Genomic DNA, 27,658 nt, shown 5'->3' on the forward strand with positions numbered 1-27,658 from the left:
ATAGGAATTATTCCATTATTGCTTACGGCTGAGAGTACTTCCCTCCCTAATATGCTTTGCTTAGGTTAGATGCGGGACTACGGACACACCATCGTTTTATCATACCTAAGTGGGGCGGCGTTGCAGTCGGTGGGAGAGAGTAGTGCAGCATAGCGGATGGTGCCAAAGCAGGGTTCAGAGGCGGCGACTTCTTTAAACGGCGGTCTCACACTGACGTTAAAAAAGTTGAATTTTGATGGCAGTTTTGGTTTATGCTCAAACAGAGGTAAGTGTAAAAATATTTTTAAAGGTAATAATTACAATGTAGGTAATTATTATGTTTACTAGTGAATTTTTAGCATATGTTTTGTAGCTTTTCGAAGACATTAAATAATCGTCTCCGTCATGACGTCTGAGTGGGGTAATTTCGTCAGATGTACGTGGGATAATGTTTACAGTGCGTCAAGATCCGCCCTGCTCTATACTTAAGAAAGAAGTTGTTTACTCTTACGTAAGGTTTTCAGTCTAGTTACAGATAGCAAGGACCACAAAAAGAAATGAAAGGATGTTAAATGCGTCGAAGAAATTCTAAAAAGCCATTTAGTTTCTGCAGTTAGGAATGTCTCTGAACAGCGCTCGAAATTAGGCTGAACGTATCAAAAATTACACTTTACGACCGATTAAAATCGAAGTCAGACAAAAATCTTTCCTTGGGGAGATCTATTTTTATTCTTTAAAAACAACAACAGTTAGTCACCCATGCTACAACATTGGGGACAGTTGCTCTATGTCATATCCCCGGTTGACATAATACATGTTGTGTGTGTGTGCTTACCGAGAAACTAGGCTTTCAGCACAGTTTCAATAAAATTACAAAAACTTCTCGGTAAGACTGGGTTTCAGGTTTAAAAAAGAGAAATCCAAAATATGCTTACGGAAACCGGCAGCAACAAGTATAAACTGAGTTTTACGTTTCAGTGAAACTGAAGTTCTTTTTCCAACTTGAACATGATTTTCAAAAAACATGCTGCGTTCTTTTTTTGATATATTTTAAGATAACAAAATGTATTACTTCCTTAGAATATGAATTTCATTGTGTCTCTGTTTCATACTGTTGGTATTTCCCTGTACGTGTGACAGTAGTAAGAGCAGGTTGCAGTTTTGAGAAAATGTTTATACAGTGTCGAAGATATGCGACATACTTTCGACTTTCCTGACGGAACTACGCGTCTAAAATTCCTGAGTCACACTGGATGTTATGAATTGTTACGTGAAAGTGACGGATTCCATAACCAAATGGAAAATCTATTAAGGCGTCGATATTGCCCTAGTCTTCCCTACAGTGCGGAATAGTTGTGCATAGCTGGCCCTTCCAAGTATCTCAATAATTCAAAGGGAATCTCGTTTCCTCCAGGGCACTTCTCTCATCTTCGGTCTTTCAGAGCTCCAACAAGTACTCATCCCAATATCGAATCTCCCATTTCATACCGATTGAGTTCCTCCTCTCTTTCTGTAATTTTGTCTTGTTTCCCTTACATGAACCCTCTGTTTTTCCGTACACCATAGAGCCTCACCTTCTTTGATTACAGGAGCTTACCATTTGATGTCTTCAGATTCATAAAGGTGCCTGTAATTTCTCCAAATGTCACCGTTATTCTCCTAAATTTAAAGTGAAAAGTGGAATCAGTGAAGGAGACTGCATATCAGCAGATCCTTAAAACGGTAAAATGCTGAAACAGTACGTGTTAACTGAAAACATCTGAATCATTTTTCATCTGTTCGTGACAATGTTCCATTTTTCTCTATTGAAGAGGACTTTCGAGATAGAATGGCGGAAGAAAATTCAGGTATTTTAAAGCTTAGTGTCGCACATCAAGACAACGGTGTCTCCAGTAAAGCACTCAAATCTTCACTTTGCACATTCCATTGTGTGTGAAACAAAATATTCCCTGCTAACTATAACTGAAAAAATGCGTGAACAGTAAATGAAATAGTTGTAGATTTTTCGGTTTGTTCAGAGGATTCACTGATTTATTATGTGGCCTAGAAGCAACGAAAAGCGAAAATTCAATTGTCTGAGATTAACTGCGGGTCGAATTTTCAGTTTACAAAAGAATATTTAAGACAATATTAGAGCACCATGCATGAGTCTGCACAAAAGCGAAGAATCAACAAAATGAAGGAAACAGGAAGAATATGCAGAAACTCTCGTCGTACGGAAATGAGTCAAACAGAGATTAAATTTGCATGTTGAACTGCAGGTAGAACATAATTTACGGAAAAAAATTAATATTTTGGAGCAACAAGTTAGGATATGGAGCTGACACAACACGTATAGTAGTGCGAAATGGAAGTGGAAATGCTGGCTTAGGTCTTAATTTGAAGGAAATATTCTGAAATTAGAAATGAAGACAAACGTAGTGAATTACGGAGAACCCTTAGAACACGTCAATGAATATATGTTTTTAGAATCTACGGTAGCAAAAAAGAGCCCCAGCCGTGAGTAAATAAGAAGGACGGTCCCATTGGGAAAATACACTAAATTAAACTAAGCAAGATGAGAAAGGGAAGGAAATTATCAGTACTGACCAAAATACAAATGTCTGAACTCTCATCTGTCCCATACTGTTGTACAATTGAGGACGAAAAAAATGGTTCGCAAGGAAGCTAATTAATTTTAAATGTGAGATTTTTAGAAGGATCCTCATGACTTCATGGACAGGAAGAGGAAAAACAAACAATCTTGGAGAAATTAAAATGAAAATGGTTACTTTGGGCATATCGTGAGAGCAAAAGACTAAAAATGGTCGGAAGAAAAGTAACTCGGAAACGTAGAGGAATAGAAAGAACCTAAGAAAGCAAAAATTAAAGGCACGAGAGAGGCAATTCTGACGTTACGGCTAATAATGGAAGCAAGGCTAAAGAAAAATCAAGACACGTTCATAGGATTTGTCGACCTGGAAAAAGCGTTAAACAATATAAAATGGAGCAAACTGTTCAAGATTCTGAAAAAAGTAGGGGTAAGCTATAGGGAGAGACGGGTCTTATACAATATGTATAACAACCAAGAGGGAATAATAAGAGTGGACGACCAAGAACGAAGTGCTCGTATTAAGAAGGGAGTAAGACAAGGCTGTAGCCTTTCGCCCCTACTCTTCAATCTGTACATCGAGGAAGCAATGATGGAAATAAAAGAAAGGTTCAGGAGTGGAATTAAAATACAAGATGAAAGGCTATCAATGATACGATTCGCTGATGACATTGCTATCCTGAGTGAAAGTGAAGAAGAATTAAATGATCTGCTGAACGGAATGAACAGTCTAATGAGTACACAGTATGGTTTCCGAGTAAATCGGAGAAAGACGAAGGTAATGAGAAGTAGTAGAAATGAGAACAGCCAGAAACTTAACATCAGGATTGATGGTCACGAAGTCAATGAAGTTAAGGAATTCTGCTACCTAGGCAGTAAAATAACCAATGACGGACGGAGCAAGGAGGACATCAAAAGCATACTCGCTATGGCAAAAAAGGCATTTCTGGCCAAGAGAAGTCTACTAATATCAAATACCGACCTTAATTTGAGGAAGAAATTTCTGAGGATGTACGTCTGGAGTACAGCATGTAGTGAAACATGGACTGTGGGAAAACCGGAACAGAAGAGAATCGAAACATTTGAGATGTGGTGCTATAGACGAATGTTGAAAATTAGGTGGACTGATAAGGTTAGGAACGAGGAGGTTCAACGCAGAATCGGAGAGGAAAGAAATATGTGGGAAACACTGATAAGGAGAAGGGACAGGATGATAGGACATCTGCTAAGGCATGAGGGAATGGCTTCCGCGGTACTAGAGGGAGCTGTAGAGGGCAAAATCTGTAGAGGAAGACAGAGACTGGAATATGTCAAGCAAATAATTGAGGACGTAGGTTGCAAATGCTACTCTGAGGTGAAGGAAAGGAATTCGTGGCGAGCCGCATCAAACCTGTCAGTAGACTGGTGACAAAAAAAAAAAAAAAAAAAAAAAAAAAAAAAAAAAAAAAAAAAAAAAGGACGTGTGGCGCTGGAATATATAAGGAGCAAAATAACATGTATGGAGGGCCATCGTTCATCATGACATTGGGGCTAGAAGACGACTTGACGGCCTATAGCTGAAAAATATTTAGGTAATTTTTTAAGGAATGAAAATATCTATTGCCACAAAATATACATTTTGGGCGACAAATATGCGTTCGTTGATGTTAGTATTTATTCAGACATTCTGGCTGTGTACTATTGAAGGGAAAGTAATGTGAACTGTGGAAAAAAATCACATTCTCTTAATGAGGATCAAATATGACACGCTATATTCTTTTATTCTGTAACTGACAGTCTCAGAAGAATATTGCGCAGTGCAAGTGGTTTCTCCTCTCAAATGAGTGCAGAATATGAATCGAGGATATCGAAGAAACACAGAAGTAATGAGAAGTAGCAGAAATGAGAACAGAGAGAAACTTAACATCAGGATTGATGGACACGAAGTAGATCAAGTTAAGGGATTCTAATACTAAGGTAGAAAAACAACCAATGACGGACAGAAGTGGTGGGACGTGAAATTGAAGCGCCACCCATCCACCAGTATCAGCCAAGTTTGCAGGTGTTTTGTTTAGGTATTTTGTAGTATTTATAATTGTTGTGAATTATCTAAAGGTTTTATATTTATTTTTATGTTTCATGTACGGAGAGGGCGGCGCAACGAACGGAGACGGCATCTTCGCTGCCGGACCTGAGAGAAAATTGCTGGCCACTGTACGTCGCGGGTCGACAGCCAAACAGCAACAGAAAATCCTGAAACCGAGTTGTTGCGTCGTGCTTCTAAAACCGGAAAAAATAATAATTTGTAATATTTCTACAACAATGGCGTCATAGAAAGTTTAATCATGTTGTAAATGTTCAGTCCTATCTTGTCAAGGCTCAGGTTCACGTCTATATGTAGTATATAGGAAGATAATAAACTAGTGTATACTACAAAAGTTTAAATACGTGTTCCGAGAACTTCTTTATGAAGAATTATGTTAAGGAAGAGGTATTACTAATTTATTTGACAAGATGATTGATTTTTGACAACGTTCATCGCGAGTTTGAATCTTGAAAGTTTATTTGATGTGGTTCTAATATTTATTAAAGCAGATAACTTGCATTAATATAATTTCTGAGAAGAAACAAACGACATCTAAATTGAAAAAAGTTTGCGCAAACCAATTGGACTGAGTGACGTAATTCTGCGCATACGACTCAAATGATGATGTTTTACTTATAGTTTCATTCAAGAACCATTCAGCGACCACTTATAAAATGAGTTTAAATAATTCCGAAGTGTTTTGTAACTGACGTTGGTGACCAAGACTGCACATGGTCATATGTCAAAGGAAAATCATTTATACAAAACTTACGTCGTTACACTAAACCGTGGCGACCGTGACAGGACTTGTGTGCAACTAAGGCACACAGGTACGAAACAAAACAACAAGAGTCCTTCGGAAGTCAACGCGAGTCTTCGGGGAGCCTTCACCAGCCAGCGGCGACTTCGCGGATGTGGGCATCTGACGGAGCGCAGCCAAGCAGTACGGTCACACAGTTATTCCACGAGAAGGCGCATCTGTTGGGTAGCAACTGAACGCTGCAAACCCCGACAACGATTTTCTCCCTAAACTAACAGGCCTAGTACGTCATCTGGGGGGGGGGGGGGGGTGCGTTCCTCCGGCTGGTATTAGAAGTGTTGCTGAGGGCTTCGCCTGTCTACGGTGCGGCCGGGTGTGGTTGCAGCCAGTGACGTCTCCGGTGTTCGACTCAGCGTCCTGCCGGTTGAGGAAACCGGGTCGCAGCATCTCTTCGGCTGCATCGACGACTGTTACTTCTGCAGCCCATAGCAGCACACTGATCACCGAGAACTACAAAGTGCAATATTAGTGTCCGGTGAGTCTGTTTTAAGTTGGAAGTGGAGTGTTGTACATAGTGAGTTTGCTTTTAATAGAATTGTTGATTACAAGTCTGAGTGTGCAACTAGTTAATATTTTAAAATAATGTCGGGATGTGAAATGTCAGACGAAGAGCAATCTGAGTCCGATAGGAGCATGAGATCTCTTTTTAGGGCGATCGCTAAATTAAAAGAATCTAACGGGGAATTGTTATCTGAATTAAAACAATCCAACGAAGAATCTACTGCTAGATTAAGAGATGAATTAAAACAATCTAACGAAGAATCTACGGCTAGATTAAAAGAGGAACTTAAAGGGGAGCTAACAAAATCTACATACAGGTTACAGGAGCATCTTAATGAAACCAGTAGAGAATTAAGTGATAAAATAGAGGCTTCTAAAGTTGAAATGCAGGAAAACCTAGTAGTACTTAGGAATAAGATTGCTGATAATTGTAAAAGGTTAGAAGAACATATCCAGGAATCGCTTGAGGAAAAAGCTCGCATGCGAAATGATATTATTGACTTAACGAAGAGACTAGATAATGTCAATGTCTTAGTTGTAAATGAAATAGAGAAAAATAACGATAAGTTACGAGATGAATTTTCTATGCAAACAGAAACTGTTCGTAGAGAGTTATTAAAATCTATTACAGAGGTTTCTACCAAACCTGTAGAGGTTTCTACAATAGATAATGTAGAATTAGTGACATTAACTCATTTAGTAGAAAAAGATCATACCGAAATACAAAACATGAAATTCTTAATTACCGAAATATGGAGTAACCTTGAGACTTCCAAAGATAATAACATTGACGAAGGTACAGAGCGTTCACATCGTGAACACAATGCAGAGTCGATATTAGCTAACCGTGTATCCAATACAGAAATGCGAATACAGGAAATTACTAAACGGAATTAGATAATAATGAAAACATTTCAAGTATTAGAAGTAATAACGTAATCAGAGACAACAGTCGCGTCGTGTTTGCTAGCTCGGACGACAACAACACAAATCAAGAAATCACTGCAAGCAAATACGACGCAACTCCGTCTATGCAATCTAAACAAAATCCAACTATGTCTCTCACAGAATGTTGGGATGATATAACGACAAATTCAAATGTAGCAAGTCGATTTCCTGTATTCAAACCAGGAGGTGAACTTCACCCTATAATCTTTATAAAAGTTTTAAAACTTCATTATCTCCTAAATGGAGTAATGAAAAGCGGATTCAATTTGTAATAAGATATTTAGAAGCAGAATCTGCGGAATGGACAGTACAGCATAGAACTGAATTTAGGGACTGGGATGATTTTGTTAGGCAGCTTAAACAAAATTATTGGTCAAGAGGAAAACAAAAACACTTAACTTTAGAGTTAGTAGACCCTCCTCCTTATTCTAAATGGTGGGGAGGTTATAGGAATTATTTCGAATGGCATTTAAACCGTGCTAAATTAATTGAAGAACCAATTATTGAAAGTCATCTAATACGAGTCCTAATTAGTAGGTTACCGTATTATGTAAAGGAAAGAATGATAGAAAGGGAATGGTCGCAACCTTGCGAATTATTAGGATATTTAGAACAGTTAGATATACTTAATAGAGAACGGGAATACGAGAAATTTAGATTTGGTAGAAATGACAATTCTCGAAATAATTAGGAACCACTAAAATTTAACAACAACAATCATAGCCGGTTTTGTTATATAAAACGTCAATCTAAAGATAAAGCGAGCCAACAAAATCGAGGTATTAACTCTAAAATGTGGAAATTACACAATAACGATAATGAGATAAATCGTCCTCAAGTAATTAATGAAGGTCTAGTTGTAGGTGACGTTATCATAGAAAATTCGGAAAACTAGTAAAGTCCTTTAGTACGGGTCGACTAAAGGGAACTGTTAGTCAAAATTATACAAGACGCAATTGCAATTTATCATTAAGCTGCCAAAATGAAGGTGATTGGCAACAAGATTTACTTTAGGAAGACAATCAGATAAGGGAGAATATAACTTATAAACCCATTATTAAAGGTTATATTAAAGACACCGAAGTAAATATTATAATCGATTCTGGTAGCGAAGTAAGTATTTTATCTAAAGAATAATTTAACGTAAAAGGAAATATTGGAATTTCCCAACCTTACCTGTAACTGGGGTGAAAATTATAGGAGTTACTGGTAAAAGAAGTCAAAATATTACGGAGGAAGTTTATTTCACTTTTGAAATTTCTAAACAATTAATTTCTCACTCTCTACTTGTTGTAGCCAACTTAAATGTGGCCATAATTTTAGGTATAGATTGGTTGCGTAAATATAAAGCTATATTAGACTTTAAAGAATCTTCCTTAACCATCCACAAGGAGGCATGTGCTTTTAACGTGAGGTTTTCTAATAGTTAAATACCTGAAAATTGCTACGAATCCTTACAGATTAAGTACACACACACAATGAGCCCATTAATAGTTTCTGGTGATCTCGAATATAAAATACACCAATGTGAGGCTAGTAATAGCATCGAAACCGAAGTGAAAGTAAAATGTTATTCTACGAATTGTCTATCCGAACACGAAATGAAAGAATTGGAATCTTTATTGTTAGAATTTAGAGCCGTCTTCTCAGATGAACCGGGGACAATCAAAGATTACGTTTGTAAACTTAAGATTAAAGATCAAAAACCATTCTTTAAGAAACCTTATCCTATTCCAGTACAATTCAAAGAACCGGCTAGTAGAGAAATAAGTAAGATGCTAGAACAAAATATTGTCGAACGATCATGTAGTGCTTTTAACAGTCCTTTGTGGGTAGTTATGAAAGCTACTGGTGGGGTACGACTGGTTCTGGATGCTCGTGAATTAAACGAAATTATAGAGATGAAAGAGACAGACCTACTCCTATGGAGGAGGTACTTCTTAAGATTGCTGGTTCTCGTTATATGAGTACAATGGATTTAACTGCTGGCTACCATCAAGTCATATTGCACCCGGATTCACGGCAATATACGGCTTTTCTTTTTGAAGGCAGATCATATCAGTTCCTAGTTTTACCTTTTGGATTTAATATATCAGTGTCAACTTTCATTAGGGCGTTAGATTCTGCTTTGGGTCATCAGTTATTACAAAAGATTATTTTATATGTAGATGATACTTTGGTAGCCACTAAAACGTGGGAAGAACACGTAGCGATATTACGGGAATTGTTTGACTGTTTAACTGACAGAGGAATTACTTTAAAATTAACTAAGTCTTACTTCGGAAAGGAGGAAGTGAGATTTTTGAGGCATATAGTGGACACTAAAGGTATTATGCCAGACCCAGCACGTACTGAAGCTATTGCTCGATGCCCGAGTCCTAGAAATCGGAAACAACTGAAATCATTCTTAGGAATGGTAGGATTTCTGAGAAGATTTCTTCCAGGGCACGATATTGTTAATCCTAAATTACTGGATTTATTAAAAGAGAAATCAGTATGGCTCTGGGGAAAACAGGAAGAGGAAGTTTTTAATAAGATAAAAGGAACATTAACAGAAGCTAAAATGTTATACCATCCAGATTTCAATCAGGACTTTTGTATGTGTACAGATGCCTCTGATTATGGTTTGTCTTAAGTAATATTCCAAGGGGATCTGACCAATGAAAAGGGATTATATGAGCCTATTGGATTCGCTAGTAGAAATTTAAATAAACATGAAAGAAATTATTTTGTAACCGAGAAGGAAGATCTCGCAGTGGTATGGAGTTTTCTAAGATTTAGAGGATTATTAATGGGAAGAAAAACAATTGCATATACTGATCACCAGGCTTTAACCTTTTTGGACAATTGTCGGTTACTTCACCGTAGATTATTACGTTGGGTATTATGCTTGCAAGAATTTCAGTACGAAATTAGGTATATAAATGGATCTCAAAATGTAGTTTCGGATGCTTTGTCGAGATTTCCAGAAGGAATGGAGAATATTAACATTGCGGAAGAACCAGGAACAAATTACCATGTTTATTTCCTTTTAACTCAGGAGAACTAACGTAAGGTTAAACGGATAGTAACTGCTATTAGATGCAATCAAAGAAATGACGATCCACGTAGGGAACTTATATAAAACCCTAATAATGGGGACGAAACAGTTAACACCCGGAGTGTATGGCTATATTTCAACGATCTGTTGTATTGGAAAGCACAGAGGGAACACCAGAGATGGAAAATCTGTATTCCGAAAACTGTTGTGTGCGAATTAATTGCTTATATTCATGAAGGTTACGGGCACTTTGGAATTCATAAGGGTATTAAACATCTAATGAAGTACTATTATTTCAAAAATATGTCCCGTATTGTGAGAAGTATTATTAGGACTTGTGAAACCTGTCAAAAAGTTAAAGTTAATAACAAATCTAAGCTTTATAAATTATATGCTGTGATTCCTCGAGGTCTGTGGGATCTACTGTCATTACATTTTTTCGGCCCTCTGCCTCGTAGTTCAGGAGGATTTACTTATGTGTTTGTTGTAATGGAATGTTGGTCCAAACATGTGAAACTATATATTTTGAAACGAGCGAATACAGCAAGTGATATACGCTGTCTTACTCGAAATTACTTTGTTAATCCCTAAATGACTTACGTCTCACAACAATGATAAAACGATATGGAATCAAACATATCTTAATTTCGAAATATCTCCCTCAAAGTTATTTAGTAGAAAGAGTCATGAAAGAATTAGGACGATTATGTAGAACTTATTGTGCGTATAAACATACTCGGCGGGCCAAACAAATGCCTGAATTTGAAAAGATATTAAATGAATTGCCTCATCTAACGACGGATTATCACCTACAGAAATTTTAAGCAAACGAAATATAGGTGAGCCTTTACTAGCTGTTCTACCTTGGCCACCAGTAAATGCGATCCAACACTGCATTCCAAGCGACAAAATTCGCGAACAGATTGTTAATAATGCGGAACGGAGAATTAAAAGTTATAATCAACATGCTATAGTAGCCTCATTTCAGGTAGGAGACCTTGTATTAGTACGATCTCATCCTAAAAGTACGAAGATCAACAAGGAATGTAGAAAATTCTTCTTTATCTTTGAAGGTCCATATGTTGTTCATAAGATTGTACATCCCAAAGCGTTACTGCTTGTGGAACCTTCATCAGGTGCAATTAAAGAATTATATAGAGTCAATCAAATTAAACCTTTCATTCCTAAGTAAGTTAATATATAGTATATCTTACATATGGACGAGCTTTCATAGTTTATTAATATGAAGCTTTTCGTGATAGTTACGCGATATTTAAAAAAAAAATTACAGAAAGTTTAAATAAGTTCTCTAAAACAATCTACCGGTACTTGAAAAGGGGAAAGATAACAAAAAGGGGATTTATATGGCTGAAATTTTTGTTATGAGGTCAGAAGGAATATTGTACATTTTATATTTACTCGGATAGTAGGAACTAAATGGGGTGGTTAATGATTTTAGGGACCATGGGCGTCCGGAGCTATATAGCTCGCGAGAACATAGCAGAGTGCCTTTAACAGAGATTTGTAATAGTGTTAATATAGAACACACCAAACGGGGCCATTGCCATTACCCAAAAAAGTGTCCGAAGGTAAAGAAAGCCGTGCCGAGATTCTAAAGAAAGTTTTGCTTGATTTCTTCTTCTTGACCTCAGACATAAATAAAGCATTATGGAAAAGAACAAGGTAAAGTAAATCGGGACACTTATTAGTAATGTATATTTTGGAAAGAATATCCCTAGTAAATGAATAAAACTGGAACTAACCTATCAAAATTTGAACGCTCTGTCCTAATGTAACAACGTTAAATAACTTACTAAATTATTATTTACTAGCAACTATTAAATTAAAAGGAGTACTCTCCATATATTCGGTTATGAGTTACCGTAATAACACAATTAAAAGTAAATGACAAATAGTCACAACGATATCGTCATAAAAGGATTAAATCTATCTATGAGCAAGGACTTTAGATTATGGAAAATACGAGAAAAATGTATAATATTAACGGTTAAATATTGTATATAGAAGAAGTTCTATTTTCGGTTAAAACCTGACAAACTGAGCTTGTGGTTGGGGTATGTGGTGGGACGTGAAATTGAAGCGTCACCCATCCACCAGTGTCAGCCCAGTTTGCAGGTGAATGTAAGTTTGATTTAGTGTTTCGTTTAGGTATTTTGTAATATTTATAATTGTTGTGAATTATCTAAAGTTTTTGTATTTATTTTTATGTTTCATGTACGGAGGGGGCGGCGCAACGAACGGAGACGGCATCTTCGCTGCCGGACCTGAGAGAAAATTGCTGGCCACTATACGTCGCGGGTCGACAGCAAAAGAGCAACAGAGGATCCTGAAACCGAGTTGTTGCGTCGTGCTTCTAAAACCGGAAAAAATAATAATTTGTAATGTTTCTACAACAATGGCGTCATAGAAAGTTTAATCATGTTGTAAATGTTCAGTCCTATCTTGTCAAGGCTCAGGTTCACGTCTATATGTAGTATATACGAAGATAATAAACTAGTGTATACTACAAAAGTTTAAATACGTGTTCCGAGAATTTCTTTATCAAGAATTAAGTTAAGGAAGAGGTATTACTAATTTATTTGACAAGATTATTGATTTTTGACAACGTTCATCGCGAGTTTGAATCTTGAAAGTTTATTCAAGCAGAAAGTTTATTAAAGGAGATAAATTGCATTAATATAATTTCTGAGAAGAAACAAACGACATCTAAATTGAAAAAAGTTTGCGCAAACCAATTGGACTGAGTGACGTAATTCTGCGCATACGACTCAAATGATGATGTTTTAATTATAGTTTCGTTCAAGAACCATTCAGTGACCACTTATAAAAAGAGTTTAAATATTTCCGAAGTGTTTTGTAACTGACGTTGGTGACGAAGTCTGCACATGGTCATATGTCAAAGGAAAATCATTTATACAAAACTTACGTCGTTACACTACACCGAGCAAGGAGGACATCGAAAGCAGACTAGCACTGGCAAAAAAGGGCATTCCCGACCAATAGAAGCCTACTAGTATCAAACAAAGGCCTTAATTTGAGGAATACATTTCTAAGAATGTGTGTTTGGAGCACAGCATTGTATGGTAGTGAAACGTGACAAGTGATGCCACAGACAAATGTTGAAAATTAGGTGGGCTTACAAAAGAATGAATGAGAAGGTTCTGCAGAGAATCGAAGAGGAAAGGACTATGCGGGAAACACTGATAAGGAAAAAGGACAGGATGATAGGACATATGTTAAAACATCAGGGAATGACTTCTAGGGTACTAGAAGGAGCTGTAGAGGGCTAAATCTATAGAAGAAGACAGAGCTTGGAATAAATCCAGTATATAACTGAGGACGTAAGTTTAAAGTACTACTTTGAGACGAAGAGATTGGTACAGGCAAGGAATACGTGGCGGGCTGCATCAAACCAATCAGAAGACTCATAACTCAAAAAAAAAAAAAAAATGTTTGACCCGTCACCCACATAGCGGCTTCCTTATGACATGAGGTTCACATTCCATACACGGCTGCACACAATGCACAACGCATGGCATGCATAAGCTGGCACTGTGTATGGAGTGTTCAGAGCAGTCAATAGTGTCACATTCTGAGCTACACGGTGATGGAAAAGTCACCCACATCAGAATGCAATCAAGTACATGTTTCATAACAGGACACACATTGTTTACAACATGCACTTAAAATGGTCACCCTGTTCAGTTTAACATATATGAGGTCACTTTGTGAAGCACATTGTCACCGGTGTTAATATTGTTTATATGTCTATCTTCTGTTGGGCCAGTGTGTGTAGCTAATTTTTATACATTTTCTTCTGAGGCATGAAGGAAACACTAGATGTATTAATTTGGGAAAACGTTGGAGCCATAATTCTTTACAGATGATTCGATCACCGTTAGATTCGCTTAAGAAATGAGCAGTTTCATTACATCAGTGGTTTGTGGTCCCGTCCTGCTGCAGTCACCAATGGCAGTCATCTGCCTGAAGAAGCGAAATAAACTGTGTAATGATTTGATTGTAATATACGACGACCGCGATACGGCACACCACATTCCGGTTTCCTAACGTGCAACATATTTTCACGAAACACAAATAGATTCTCGGTTGTAAAAATTCTTCTGTTTTGTTTATTCACCTATCCTCTACGATGAAACCACGAATTATCAGTGAATAAAACACTGTGCAGATCTGCGATTCCTTGGATGTCAACCAATGACCGGAAAAGTGCACAATACGCTACACCTTTATTTTTCGTGACATCCTCAGTTTCTACACACAACAAATATGATATGCACGTCGAAAGTTAGCCTCGTAAAAGTTTTGAAGGAAAAAGTTGCGTCACGTCTCTCACGTCAGCCAGACTCATTTCCGCCCTCTTCGTCTCTAACTGATCCGCATTCCCGGAAAAGAATGATTAATGTCGTTTTTGTTGAATTGTCTGTCAATTCGGCATATATATATTTCTCACGAAATCCGTCTGCAAAACTTGCATACGAACGACTGGAAATATACTGCCCGAGGCTGAAAACACATTGCTGTACGGAAATGACATGATTATCACACACTGGACGAGGCAATACTGTTGACGCTAAGTGATACGTACATTTTATGTACTCCTCTATGTTGTCGCCAACAAAATGATTCAAATTGTTCTAAGCACTATGGGACTTAAAATCTAAGGTCATGAGTCCTCTAGACGTAGAACTAATTAAACCTAAGTAACCTAATGATATCACACAAATCTACGCCCCACGCCCTAGGCAGGATTCGAACCTGCGACCATAGCAGGCGTGCCGCTCTGGACTGAAGCACCTAGAACCGTTCGGCCACATCGCGTCTGTAACACCTGCGCTGCGTTTTGCGGTGGCTCATAGAACAGACGCAATGTAGCTCACATTTAAAGACACTTTTAATTTCAGGTGTACAATGGTTCAATTGCACTGTACAAACGAAATTGTTTTTATAATGAAAACGTGAAATGTAAAGTAAATTTTTGAGCCTGTACAAATGCATCGGATAGATTGAAAGAGCGAAAAGACAACACGAATTGCCTGCGCTGTAAACAGCGTTTTCAATTAAGTTATCATCATCATCATCTTATCCCTATCGACGCGCAAGCCGCCAAAGTGGCGTCAACTCTAAAGACTTGCACCAGGAGACCGGTCTACCCGACGGGAGGCCCTAGCCACACGACATTATACCGTAAGTCGCGCTTTTCGTTTATTGCTCCATCTTCATGTGGCACAAGACAGGACACTCTGCATATTCTCTTATACGGTAGCAGGTATGATTAATTCAGCTTTTTCCACTTCATGACATTGCTGGCTGATAGAAAGCAGGATTTTTGTGTGTCTTCAAAACATCCGTGGGGGAGTAACGTGTCCTAATCTTGAGCTTGTTCACTGTCTCATTAAAGGGCAATACTTTACATTTTGTGAACAAAATTTCCAAGTCTGAAACAGTGTTTGGCTTATTGTTCGTAGCACCAAGTGGTGCACGAATTGTTTTTGTTCGCTTATGACTCATTCTGTGTACAGGAACTAAGATTTTTTCTAGTTTCCTTACGACGCCACTCAACCCTTTAGGAGTGAACTCGTATTTGTGTAGTTTCAATAGAAGTGCGTGTCGTAAGAGTATGAGATCTGTGCTATGTGATGCCATTATCCGCAAGCGACCCTGTGGTGTGTGACGGATGGTACCCTGACCCACTACCTGTTCCAGTCACAGCTACAGCGAGGAAAAAATGACTATCTATATAATTTCCTTGGAGTCCTAATCTTTCTAATGTTATATTCATTGTCTTTAAGCAAAATACTCGTTGACGACAGTAGTATCGTTCTTCAATTAGCCTAAAATGACAGTTTTCTAAATTTTTTCAGTAGTGCTCCTGGAAAAGAACACCGCCTTCTCTCTAGTGGATACCATTTGAGTCCCCAAAGCGTCTCCATAATACTTAAGTGTTGTTCGAACCCACCGGCCACAAATACAGCAACCTGCGTCTGAATTGCTTCGATATCTTCCATCAATCCCACTTGGTGCGGATCCCAAAGTCCCTAACAGTACTTAACAGTGGGTCGCACTACATTCCTATACACGCTCTCCTTTACAGATGACCCACTCTTTCCTAAATTTCTCCCAATAAGCCAGAGCCGAACACTCACTTTCCTAACTACCAACCTTACACTGCAAGCTTCCATCCAGGTACTTAATCGATGTGACAACCTCAAGCGCTACACTAGTACTGCCGTACTCGAACATAATGGGTCTGTTTTTCCCACTCGTCTCCATTAACCTACATTTTTCTGCATTTAGAGTTAGTGCTGTTCATAACATCAACTAGAAATTTTGTCTAAGTCATCTTGTATCCTCCTATTGTCACTGAACGACGACACCTTCCTGTACTCCACAGGAACACCAACAGCAGCGGCAGACTGCTGTTTACTCTGTCTGCTAGGTCATTTGTGTGTACAGAATATACCAGCGGTCCTGTCACACTCCCCTGGGACTGCCCTGACTATACTCTCGTCTCTGACGGACACTCGCCGTCAAGGACAACATACTGGCTTCTGCCACTTAGTAAATCCATGAGTAATTCAAATAGCTACAAAACTATTCCGTACGCTTGTACCTTCGTTAACAGCCGTCAGTGTGGCACCGTGTCAAATGCTTTACGGAAATCCAGAAATGCACTATCCGCCTCTTGTCCTTCATCCACGGTTCGCAGGATCTCATGTAAGAACAAGACAAGCTGAGATTCAAGATAGCGGAGCTTTCTGAAGCCATTCTGATCTGTGGACAGAAGCTAATTATTTTGAGACTGAGAATATGTTCAAGGATCCTGATTCAAACTGATGCTACGGATATTCTCTGAAATTTTGCGGGTCCGTTTCTTCTATTTCTCATATGTAGAAGTCACATGCGCTCTCTCCTAGTCGCTTAGGTATTTGCGCTGTGCGAGAGATTCGCGATAAATGAAGCTAGGTAAAGGGCCAAAGCCGTAGAGTACTCTTTCTAAAACCAAATCGGGATTCCATCCGGACCTGGCGACTTATTTTCTCTCTACTCTATCAGTTGTTTCTCGACACCAGCGATGGTTACCGGTATGTCGTCCCGATGAGTGTCTGTGTGGTGGTCAAACCACGCCTTATGTTTATACAATTCTCTTGCATGAACGATTTCTTAAACGCCAAGTTTAAAACTCCGCTTTGCTTTTGATATCTCACGACGCTACATGATACAAATCTAGAAGAAATCTTTGTTTACAGTGTCAGATGCCAATTATTTCTGAAGAAATAACATTCGTAAAGCCGACAAACTGCTGAGACGGATTCCTGATTGCGAATGGAGAACAAAAAGGGACCTATGAACACGTATATTAAGCAAGAACAGGTGACACAAAAAAGACCCCGATTATACTTGGTGGTGACGGTGTGAATAGAATAACAAGATTTTCAATCTGAAGAAATAGCGCACCACCTGCATAAGAAAAAGGAATCTATTCCTTCACATTGCTATTCTTCAAAAACAGTTGTTGAAAATGACGAACAAAAATCTAAATGACTGGACTGATCTCTGTGGTGGGCGCAGACATGTGAGGGGAAATGCTGACGTAATCGGCGCTCGGCTATACCAACAAAAACTGAACCGTTTAACTTCACCGCTCAATTATTGACACTACAACAGGTATGTCGCTGGCGTCTGCAGAAATAAAAAACAAAAACATAACAAAAAACAGAGACGTCGACGTGAATTGTTCCGGAAGAATCTGATATGTGACAAAATAGAAGGAAAGATGCATCGGACAGATTTTGTTGTCACTTACAAGCAGTTACCATTGTTGGCAAAGTGGTTATCGCCAAGCGTGAATAGGCATTGTCTCTATTAATGCTCTACGTGGGCTAAGCAAGCTGAAAGCCAGTTCGTGTACAGAGTACCTCATAAAAGAACAAACATTAATATACAGCTATACAACCGGCAGTTTATTTACAATCTGCAGCCGATATTTCTGAAGGCCGCTACGTCGATATTTTTCCGTCATATATCGATACTTTATTTCGACGTATCAAAGGTATAAATGTTGGTTCTAGATATCGATGTATGGGATTTCCTATATTAAAGAAATGTATCAAGTCCTATCCAGACATGCCAACGGCCTGGCCGCAGCGGTAACAACGATTCTCGTTAGATCATCGAAGTTACGCGCTGTCGGGCTGGGCTAGCACTTGGATGGGTGAGCACACAGTGTGCCGAGCGCTGTTAACAAGCGGGGTGCACTCAGCCCTTGTGAGGCAAACTGAGGAGCTACTTGATGGACAACTAGCGGCTCCGGTCTCGGAAACTGACACACGGCCGGGAGGGCGGTGTGTTCACCACATGCCCCTCCATATGCGCATGGACTGTGGATGACTTGGCGGTCTGTCGGTACCGTTAGGCCTTCATGGCCTGTTCCGGAAGAGTTTATTTTTTTAACCCGAGATCATTCTGCTGCTTACGCTGCGCCAATCACACAGCCGGCAACAGACAAGGAACTTACGGCACGTGAGCGGAGGAAATTCCATTCCTCAGCGCCATTTCCGGAGACACGTTGAAAGAACCTTTTGATCTCCCATGTTCTCCATTTCATGTCAGAAGTCAGTCTCTGCAGTTCGTTGGTTTGATTAATGTTCACGCACTACTGGACATTAAAATTGCTACACCACGAAAATGACGTGCTACAGGCGCGAAATTTAACCGGCAGGGAAAAGATGCTTTGATATACAAATTATTAGCTTTTCAGAGCTTTTCAGAGCATTCACACAAGGTTGGCGACAGTGGTGAAACATTGTTGTGATACTCGTTTAAGGAGGACATTTGTGTACCATCACGTTTCCGACTTTGATAAAGGTTGGATTGTAACCTATCGAGATTGTGGTTTATCGTATAGCGACATTGCTTCTCGCGTTGGTCGAGATACAATGACTGTTAGCAGAATATGGAATCGGTGGCTTCAGGAGGGTAATACGGAAAGCCGTGCTGTATCCCAATTGCCTCGTATCACTAGCAGTCGAGATGAAAGGCATCATATCCGCATGGCTGTAACGGATCGTGCAACCACTTCTCTACCCCTGAGTCTACAGATGGAGACATTTTGCAAGAGAAAAACCATGTTCACGAACAGTTCGACGACGTTTCCAGCAGCATGGACTATCAGCTCGGAGACCAAGGCTGCGGTTACCCTTCACGATGGATCACAGACAGGAGCGCCTGCTATGATGTACTCGACGACGAGCCTGGGTGCATGAATGGCAAAACGTCATTTTTTCAGAGGAATCCAGGTTCCGTTTATAGCATCATGGTGGTCGCATCCGTGTTTGGCGACATCGCGCTGAACACACAGTGGAAGGGTGTATTCGTAATCGCCATACTGACGTACCTCCCGGCGTGATGCTATGGGGTGCCATTGGTTACACGTCTCGGTCACTTTCTGTTTTCATTGACGGCACTTCGAAAAGTGGACGTTACATTTCAGATGTGGTACGACACGTGGCTCTACCCTTCATTCGATCCCTGCGAAACCCTGCATTTCAGCAGGATAATGCACGGCCGCATGATGCAGTTCCTGTACGGGCCTTTCCGGACACAGAAAATTTTTGACTGCTGCCGTGGCCAGCACATTCTCCAGATCTCTCACCAACTAAAAACATCTGGTCACTGGTGGCCGAGCAACTGGCTCGTAACAATACGCCAGTCACTGCTCTTGAAGAACTGTGGTATCGTGTTGAAGCTGCATGGGTAGCTGTACCTGTACATGCCATCCAAGCTCTGTTTGATACAATGCCCAGGCGTATCAAGGCCGTTACTGCGGCCAGAGGTGGTTGTTCTGGGTGCTGATTTCTCAGGATCTATGCACCAAAATTGCGTGAAAATGTAATCGTATGTCAGTTCTAGTATAATGTATTTGTCCAATGAATACCCGTTTATCATCTGCGTTTCTTCTTGGTGTAGAATTTTTAATGACCAGTAGTGTAGAAAGTAGAGAGGTGATAGTGCGTATGTGTGCTGAAGACTCACGTCGACGTCGATGCCGGGGAAGGGGAAGATCTTGCAGACGGGCGTCTCGCTGGGCGAGTAGCGGTAGAACTCGAGCTGTCCGCGGTACCACTTGACGGAGTAGAGCGGCGCGCCCTCCAGGTCGTACTCGCACAGCAGCGAGGCGGGCTTCCCGCGCTGCACGGCCGCCGGCTCCACGCGCAGCCGCACGTCCTTCAGGCACGCCACCCCTGCAACACCACCACAGCAGCCTCACTGTGCGAACGGGAGAAAGACACTGCTGCTGAGAGGGAGCACCCACCGCCAGAGGCAAGTGCTCGGGCAGGAGGGCACTAAGAAGGTAAAGAGAGGGTTCTGGGAAGAATTTTCAAAGTAACGAGGGAAGCAAGAGCGCGTCTCGTCGGCCACGGAACGGGGTCCCGCGCAAAAGTTGGTAGAACACGATGGCACAGCAAGTAAAGAGTCGCCGTCAGACTCAGCAACGAATCAGAGACGTCGGCGCAGTCACACCACCAAAGTGTTTCCTTACAGGGCGACCGGTGTGGCCGAGCGGTTCTCGGCGCTACATTCTGGAACCGCGCGACCGCTGCCGTCGCAGCTTCGAATCCTGCCTCGGGCATGGATGTGTGAGAAGTCCTTAGCTTAATTGGGTTTAAGTAGTTCTAAGTTAAGTCCCATAGTGCTCAGAGCCATTTGAACCATTTTGTTCCCTTACACTGCCGCTGTCAGAAAAGTTATTTATGACCGAGATAAAAGCCGCTCACCCAAGTCTCTATGTAATACACCAGTTTCTAAACTTTGTGAACAAAAGTATTCATTCTTTTTTCATATCAGATGCACTGTGCTGCCGCCTACTGCCAGGTACTCCACATCAGTTACCTCAGAACTCATTAGACACCGTGAGAGCAGAATGGGGCGCTCCTCGGAACTCACGGACTTGGAACGTGGTCACGTGACTGAGTGTCACTTGTGTCATACGTCTGTACGTGAGATTCCACACTCCTAAACCTCCCTAGTTCCAGTGCTTCCGATGTGATAGTGCAGTGAGAACGTGAAGGGACACGTACAGCACAAGAGCGTGCAGGCCGACCTCGTTTCTTCACTAACAGACTGCCGACAGTTGAAGAGGGTCGCAATGTGAAATAGGCACACATCTATCCAGACAATCGTAGAGGAAATCCAAAATGCATCAGGATCCACTGCAAGTACTATGACAGTTAGGTGAGAGGTCAGAAATTTGGCCTTCATGGTCGAGCGGCAGCTCAGAACCCACACATCACGTCAGTAAATGCCGATCAATGCTTCGCTTGGCGTAATGAGCGCAAACATTGAACGATAAAATAGTGGGAAAACGTTGTGTCGAGTGACGAATCACGATACACAAAGGCTGATCCGATGGCAGGGTGTGGGTATGGCGAATGCCCAGTGGACGTAATCTGCGAGAGTGTGTTGTGCCAACAGTAAAATTCGGAGGCGGTAGCGTTATGGTGTGGTTGTGTTTACCTTCAAGGGGGCTTGCACACCTTGCTGTTTTGCGTGGCACAATCACAAACCTACATTGACGTTTTAAGCACCTTCTTGCTTCCCACTGCTCAAGAGCAATTCGGGGACAGCGATTGCATCTTTCAACACGATCGAGCGTCTGTTTATAATGCACGGCCTATGGCGAAGTGGTTGCATAAAAGTAATATCCCTATAATGGACTGGCCCGCACAAAGTACTTACTTGACTCTTATAGCACAGCTTTGGGACGTTTTGAAACGCCAATTTCGTGCCAGGCCTCACCGACCGACTTGAATACCTCTCCTCAGTGCAGCACTTCGTGAAGAGTGGGCTGCACTCCCCAAGAAACCTTCCAGCACGTGACTGAACGTATGCCTGCGAGAGTGGAAAGTGTCATCAACGCTCAGGGTGTGCCAACACTATGCTGAATTGCAGCATTTCCAATGGTGCGAGCCATGAACTTGTAAGTCATTTTCAGCCAGGTGTCCGAATAATTTTGATCACATAGTGTATGTAAGCAGTTACTACTTTTAATCTTCGCCAAAGAATTATCGCCAAACAGAAGCACGCTTCCATACGTTATTTTATTTAGATGGCCATTTTCGGCATTTCATTAATGCCCTCTTCAGGCCCCTATGCACTCAGTGTATAATCAGATAAATCGATACCTGCATGACTGGTATATATTCCGCGAGTTCTCAATAACTGTCAAGTCATCGAAGTAAACACTCCAAAAACGTTCTCGTGGAAACCAGATGTTGATGGCTCCAGCTCTACATATATTGATATATCTGACTGTCTACACATGGAGTGCTTAGGAGCCGGAAGACGGCATTAATGGCCGGCCGTTGTGGCCGAGCGGTTCTAAGCGCTTCAGTCCGGCACCACACTGCTGCTACGGTCGCAGGTTCGAATCCTTCCTCAGACATGGATGTGTCTGATGTCCTTAGGTTAGTTAGGTTTAAGTAGTTCTAAGTCCAGGGGACTGATGACCTCATATGTTAAGTCTCATAGTGCTTAGACCCACTTTAACCATTTTGGCATCAATGACATGCCGAAACTAGTCGTCTAAGCAAACTAACTTCTGAAAACATACAGCTGTTTGGTGATTATTCTTGGTTAAATATCTGAACATCTGCAGACCTTTATCAGTGATGGATCAACAGAGACTTGTAATCTTAGGTAACGACAACACTATCGTCGTAGCACAGATCTAGCTGAGAGTGAATAGGACATTTATTCTGCACTCTGTATACCTCTATAGGAAATCTCGCCGTTTGATTCTCTGTAGATCAGCATGTTCGGTCAGAGAGCCGACTGGCCTCTGTGATAAAAAGCTATGTGGAAGGATGAACCAACGAACTTGAACAGATGTCATGTCACGTCCGCAATGACTAAACAGAACGATCAACAACGAACCAAATACAAAGAAAAAGAAAAACAACAACCAAGATAAACAAATGGTAAGGTGACTGCTAGCGAAAAGTTGGAAATCCAGGTTCGACTCACGGTCTTGCACAAATTTTTACTGTCATCACTCAATTGTACAGCCAGTGGTTGTCAGTATTTGCTACTGCAATTACATTTCATGTTTCAATCACATCTTAGCAGTGTAGAAAATAATTACTGACAATGTTAAGTACTTAACCTACTCGACTTTTAAAGAATTACTAATAACATATGTATGTGTAGCAGTATCTGTTAGACCTTCTCCTGAAGGAATCTACCACAGAACACTATTAATAAAAATTGAAATTAGAAGAAGATGGAAATGAATTAGTGTGTTTTAGAAAGCCTGAACGAAGAAAGGAGTGAAACGCAGAGAGATAAAAAAGAAAGGAGGGGAGCAAAATTGTAGAAAGAAGAAGAGTGAAGGCAGAAAGGAAAACAGGGTGAACATGAAAATATTTCGAGAAGGAAAGAAAGAAGGAAGGAAGGAACCATGTGACTACAGAAAGAGAAACTACCAACAGAGGAAGAATGGAGAAGGTGAAGATTGCCAAAAATAACTGTGGAAGGTACAGAGAGATAAAAAAAAGAACAGATTAGAGAACAAAATTAAGAAACCGAGAAAACGTGAAAGAATGAGAGAAAAGGAACAGTAGCAACCCACAAAAAACACAGTAGACAGGAAGAACAGGAAGCTAGAAAAAATAAATGGAGAGGAAACGAGTAAAGAGAATAAGAATGCGGAAAAGGAGGAAGAAAGAAATGGAGATAATAAAGGAAGAATGAAAGAAGAGAGAAAGAAAGAAAGAGGGCAAGAAACTAAGGAACATGCAAACAAAAAGGCTATTACAGAGAGAAGGTTAAAACAACAAAGCAAGAGAAAGGGATGGAAAAAAACATCAAAAATATAAAATAAAGAGAGAAATTACATAAATAAGGAAGAAAGAAAGAAGAAGGGAGACATAAGGATTGAAGGAAGAGGAGAAATTTAAGAAAAGAAAACATGAAAGAATTACAGACAGAAATAAATACTAATGAAACAGAAAAATATTTAAGAGAGAGTACAGTAAGTGAGTGAAAGTGAAGACAGAAAGAAATGAAGATGCTTACGTGGGAAAGGAAGGAAAGAAGAAAAATTCAAGGAAAAAATAAGGGTAGTATGTGACTCAAGAGAGGAAGAAAAGACAGAAACAGAAATGAAACCTGTGAATGAAAGAGAAGGAAGAGCAATGACTAAAATATAGAACGATTAAGTGTAATTGTACGTGAGAGGTGTAAAATGTGTTGCGACTATGATTCTAATCCAGATCACAGTTTTTTTCATTGAAGCTGCTGAAATTAGATTTCAGACAAGCGAACATCTTTGAAGTTATTGGATTTGCTGTTCACGTGAAGCTAGGCCACATTTTGAGTATTTTGACATTACCTACTACCACAAAACATAAAACAGTGTGTGTTTAAGCAGTTTACAGGGAATTAAACAACACATACATAGTGCAAGTGCAAAAATGTGTGTACTTGATAATGCATAATGTTATAAAAGACGAATTTGTCGTATACTAAGAGCCATAAACGAATATAAAATGAAGTAGTGGCAGGGAAGGAAGGAAAGCTGTGACCGTGATCGATGACGGATTTGTAACAACTCCAAAACTGGTAATAGTGTAAGTTAAACTTTTATAAACAATAAATGTGGCTAGCTGCAGTTTAAATTACAAACCTTATAAGCGGACTACAGCCATGTTCCTCCGTATGTAATCTTTTTGACAAGCTAGCGTGCCACTAAATATGTTTAACAGTTACAGCTCATGGCTTGGATTCGTAGTATAACAGAAAACATGGAACCATATTTGAAATGGTAGCTCTAGAAAATATGCTTGTAACGCTATGTGCAGGTTGTTTAAAGTAGAAACCGGCGAAACAGAGGCACAAATGAATGTTGGGCTCCATAAGTTTCCCTCTCAGTGCAGCGACTGTGGAATATAAAACTATAAAGAATGTAGTAACCAGTCGCCGAAACATGATTTATTTATCTTGTTGCAAATCAATTTCGACCGAAATCAGTCATCATAGGTGCATTTTTCTAACCGATACATGACATAAATAGAAATATTGTCCTTGGCAGATTTCTATGATGTTGCGCACTTCATGATAGAAATCTGCCAAGGACAGTACTTCTACATATGGCATGTATTGGTTAAAAAAATGCACCGATGATGACGTATTAGTCGAAATCGATTTGCAACAAGATAAATAAATTATGTTTTCCTGACTGGTTGCTACATTCTTTACAATTTTAGAGGCACGAATTGTGCTCTGTTGCTGGTAATCTACTCTACTGACGCTTATCGTAAATCATTTGAGACAGCTACTGGAATATTTTACTTCGTACTGTCCATTCTTATTCATTGGGAGTATGTGGCAACTTACAATGTAGTCTTCGATGGGTGTCTATTGCCTAAGCTTCATCGTTTCTCATCGAACACTACTTACTCCCTCCACTCAGGTCTCTCATTAGTCTGTATTTCGCTATTCCCTGACTTCCTGCTTTATTTGTCGGTGCTCGTGGTTTAAGATCCACAAACTGCCTTTGAAGCTGTCACTTTCCACGTGACACTGTGCAAGCCGGCAGCCTTAAAAGTCTGCGGGGGGTGGTATTGTGCGGTGGGAGGCCGCGTCAGACAACGGGAGCGGCCCCCAGGCGCGTCGCGAGTCAGCATCTCTTTGTTTTGCTGATCCCTGGTGACGCGCCCCACAGTCCCCACCCTTCGTGCTCCTTTAAAGCGACTGCGGAATCCCCTGGATCCCACAGGGTAAACCCCGACAGCGCGCTCGCTCCTTTTTTTTCCTCTTCTTTTTTCCGGCTCGCATTAGAATTAATTAGGATTCCTGCGGACACAATAAGTCGTGACGCGGTAAGGGAGCCAGAGATCTGCCAGTGCACCGCCTTTATTAGATTTGGTCCTCAGGAGAGGGCCGCGCTGCGCCGCCTGAGGCGCGAATGCTGGCTGAGGTTGCGCGGCAAACTCTCCAGGGATGGACGAAGAGGCGGCTCCCGACGTGCTGACTTGGCGTTTAGCAGTGTGACAGCTAACGATAATGGAGATTTTTCTGACAAAGTCAGTACCCATTAGAAGCCAGTGTCGATTTCTTCTGAATGTGTGTGTGTGTGTGTGTGTGTGTGTGTGTGTGTGTGTGTGTGTGTGTGTGGGTGGGTGGGTGGGTGGGTGGGGGGATGGGTGTGTGTTTCTGTGTGTTTGTTTGTGTGTATGTTTGTGTGTGTGTGCGTCAGTGTATATTTTTCAGTACATCTACATCTGCATTTATACTCCGCAAGCCACCCAACGGTGTGTGGCGGAGGGCACTTTACGTGCCACTGTCATTACCTTCCTTTCCTGTTCCAGTAGCGTGTGGTTCGCGGGAAGAACGACAGCCGGAGAGCCTCCGCGCGCGCTCGAATCTCTCTAATTTTACATTCGTGATCTCCTCGGGAGGTATAAGTAGGGGGAGGCAATATATTAGATACCTCATCCAGAAAATCACCCTCGCGAAACCTGGACAGCAAGCTGCATCGCGATGCAGAGAGCCTCTCTTGCAGAGTCTGCCACTTGAGTTTGCTAAACATCTCCGTAACGCTATCACGCTTACCAAATAACCCTGTGACGAAATGCACCGCTCTTCTTTGGATATTCTAAATCTCCTCTGTCAACTCGACTTGGTACGGATCCCACACTGATGAGCAATACTCAATTATAGGTCGAACGAGTGTTTTGTAAGCCACCTCCTTTGTTGGACTACATTTTCTAAGGACTCTTCCAATGAATCTCGACCTGGCAGCCGCCTTACCAACAATTAATTTTATGTTATCATTCCACTTCAAATCGTTCCGTACGCACACTCCCAGATATTTTACAGAAGTAACTGCTACCAGTGTTTGTTTCGCTATGATATAATCGTACAATAAAGGATCCTTCTTTCTATGTATTCGCAATACATTACATTTGTCTATGTTAAGGGTCAGTTGCCACTCCCTGCATCAGGTGCCTATCCGCTACCGATCTTCCTGCATTTCGCTACAATTTCCTAATGTTGCAACTTCGGTGTGTACTATAGCATCATCCGCATGGAACTGTCTCTCATTCTCCTGCCCTACCCACACACACACACACACACACACACACACACACACACACAAAATATCTACTTAATATAATAACTATAGTTAAAATATATTTCCGCTGTTGGACACACTATTATTTTTACATCATTCTTGCGCACGTTACGTGTTACTACGACACCTTTGTTCATTTCAGTGTGCTGAATGTATATGTGGCGTAAACACGACGAGTAAGAGAGCGTAATGGCTATTGAAATGTATGTACATTTATATTCCTGCTCATCTATTTATCGACAAACGTCCACATAACGTTGACCCCTATACTAAAATTGTGTCTTTTTATTTTTTACGATGGACAAAAATGGTGGTTGGTTACCGTCACATGTATTTTCAATTGATATCCATAATGATCAAACAATCCTAACTTAAAATATTCGTGTTTAAAGTGTGTTCATTGTTGTGACGTATTTTGTAGTGCGGATGTTAAATTGTTTCCAACCGAACCAGATTTCCTGTAGTGAAGAAATCACAAGCGCTTACATGAGTCAGTCTTGGAGTGTACGAAGTCCGCAGCCTTTGCTGACCGCCCTCTC

The 27,658-nt window shown here is 40.6% G+C and overlaps 1 protein-coding gene across 1 annotated transcript in view; it reads right to left on the reverse strand.

The window, feature by feature from the left end:
* LOC126278105 (uncharacterized) overlaps positions 1–27,658 on the reverse strand; it is a 1,197,991-nt gene that overhangs the window by 720,724 nt on the left and 449,609 nt on the right. Inside the window, exon 2 of the mRNA XM_049977982.1 lies at positions 20,018–20,226. Coding sequence (XP_049833939.1) covers positions 20,018–20,226 — 209 coding nt within the window. The remainder of the gene's footprint in view (positions 1–20,017; positions 20,227–27,658) is intronic.

This window comes from Schistocerca gregaria, chromosome 6, assembly GCF_023897955.1.
Source record: "Schistocerca gregaria isolate iqSchGreg1 chromosome 6, iqSchGreg1.2, whole genome shotgun sequence".
Taxonomy (NCBI): domain Eukaryota; kingdom Metazoa; phylum Arthropoda; class Insecta; order Orthoptera; family Acrididae; genus Schistocerca; species Schistocerca gregaria.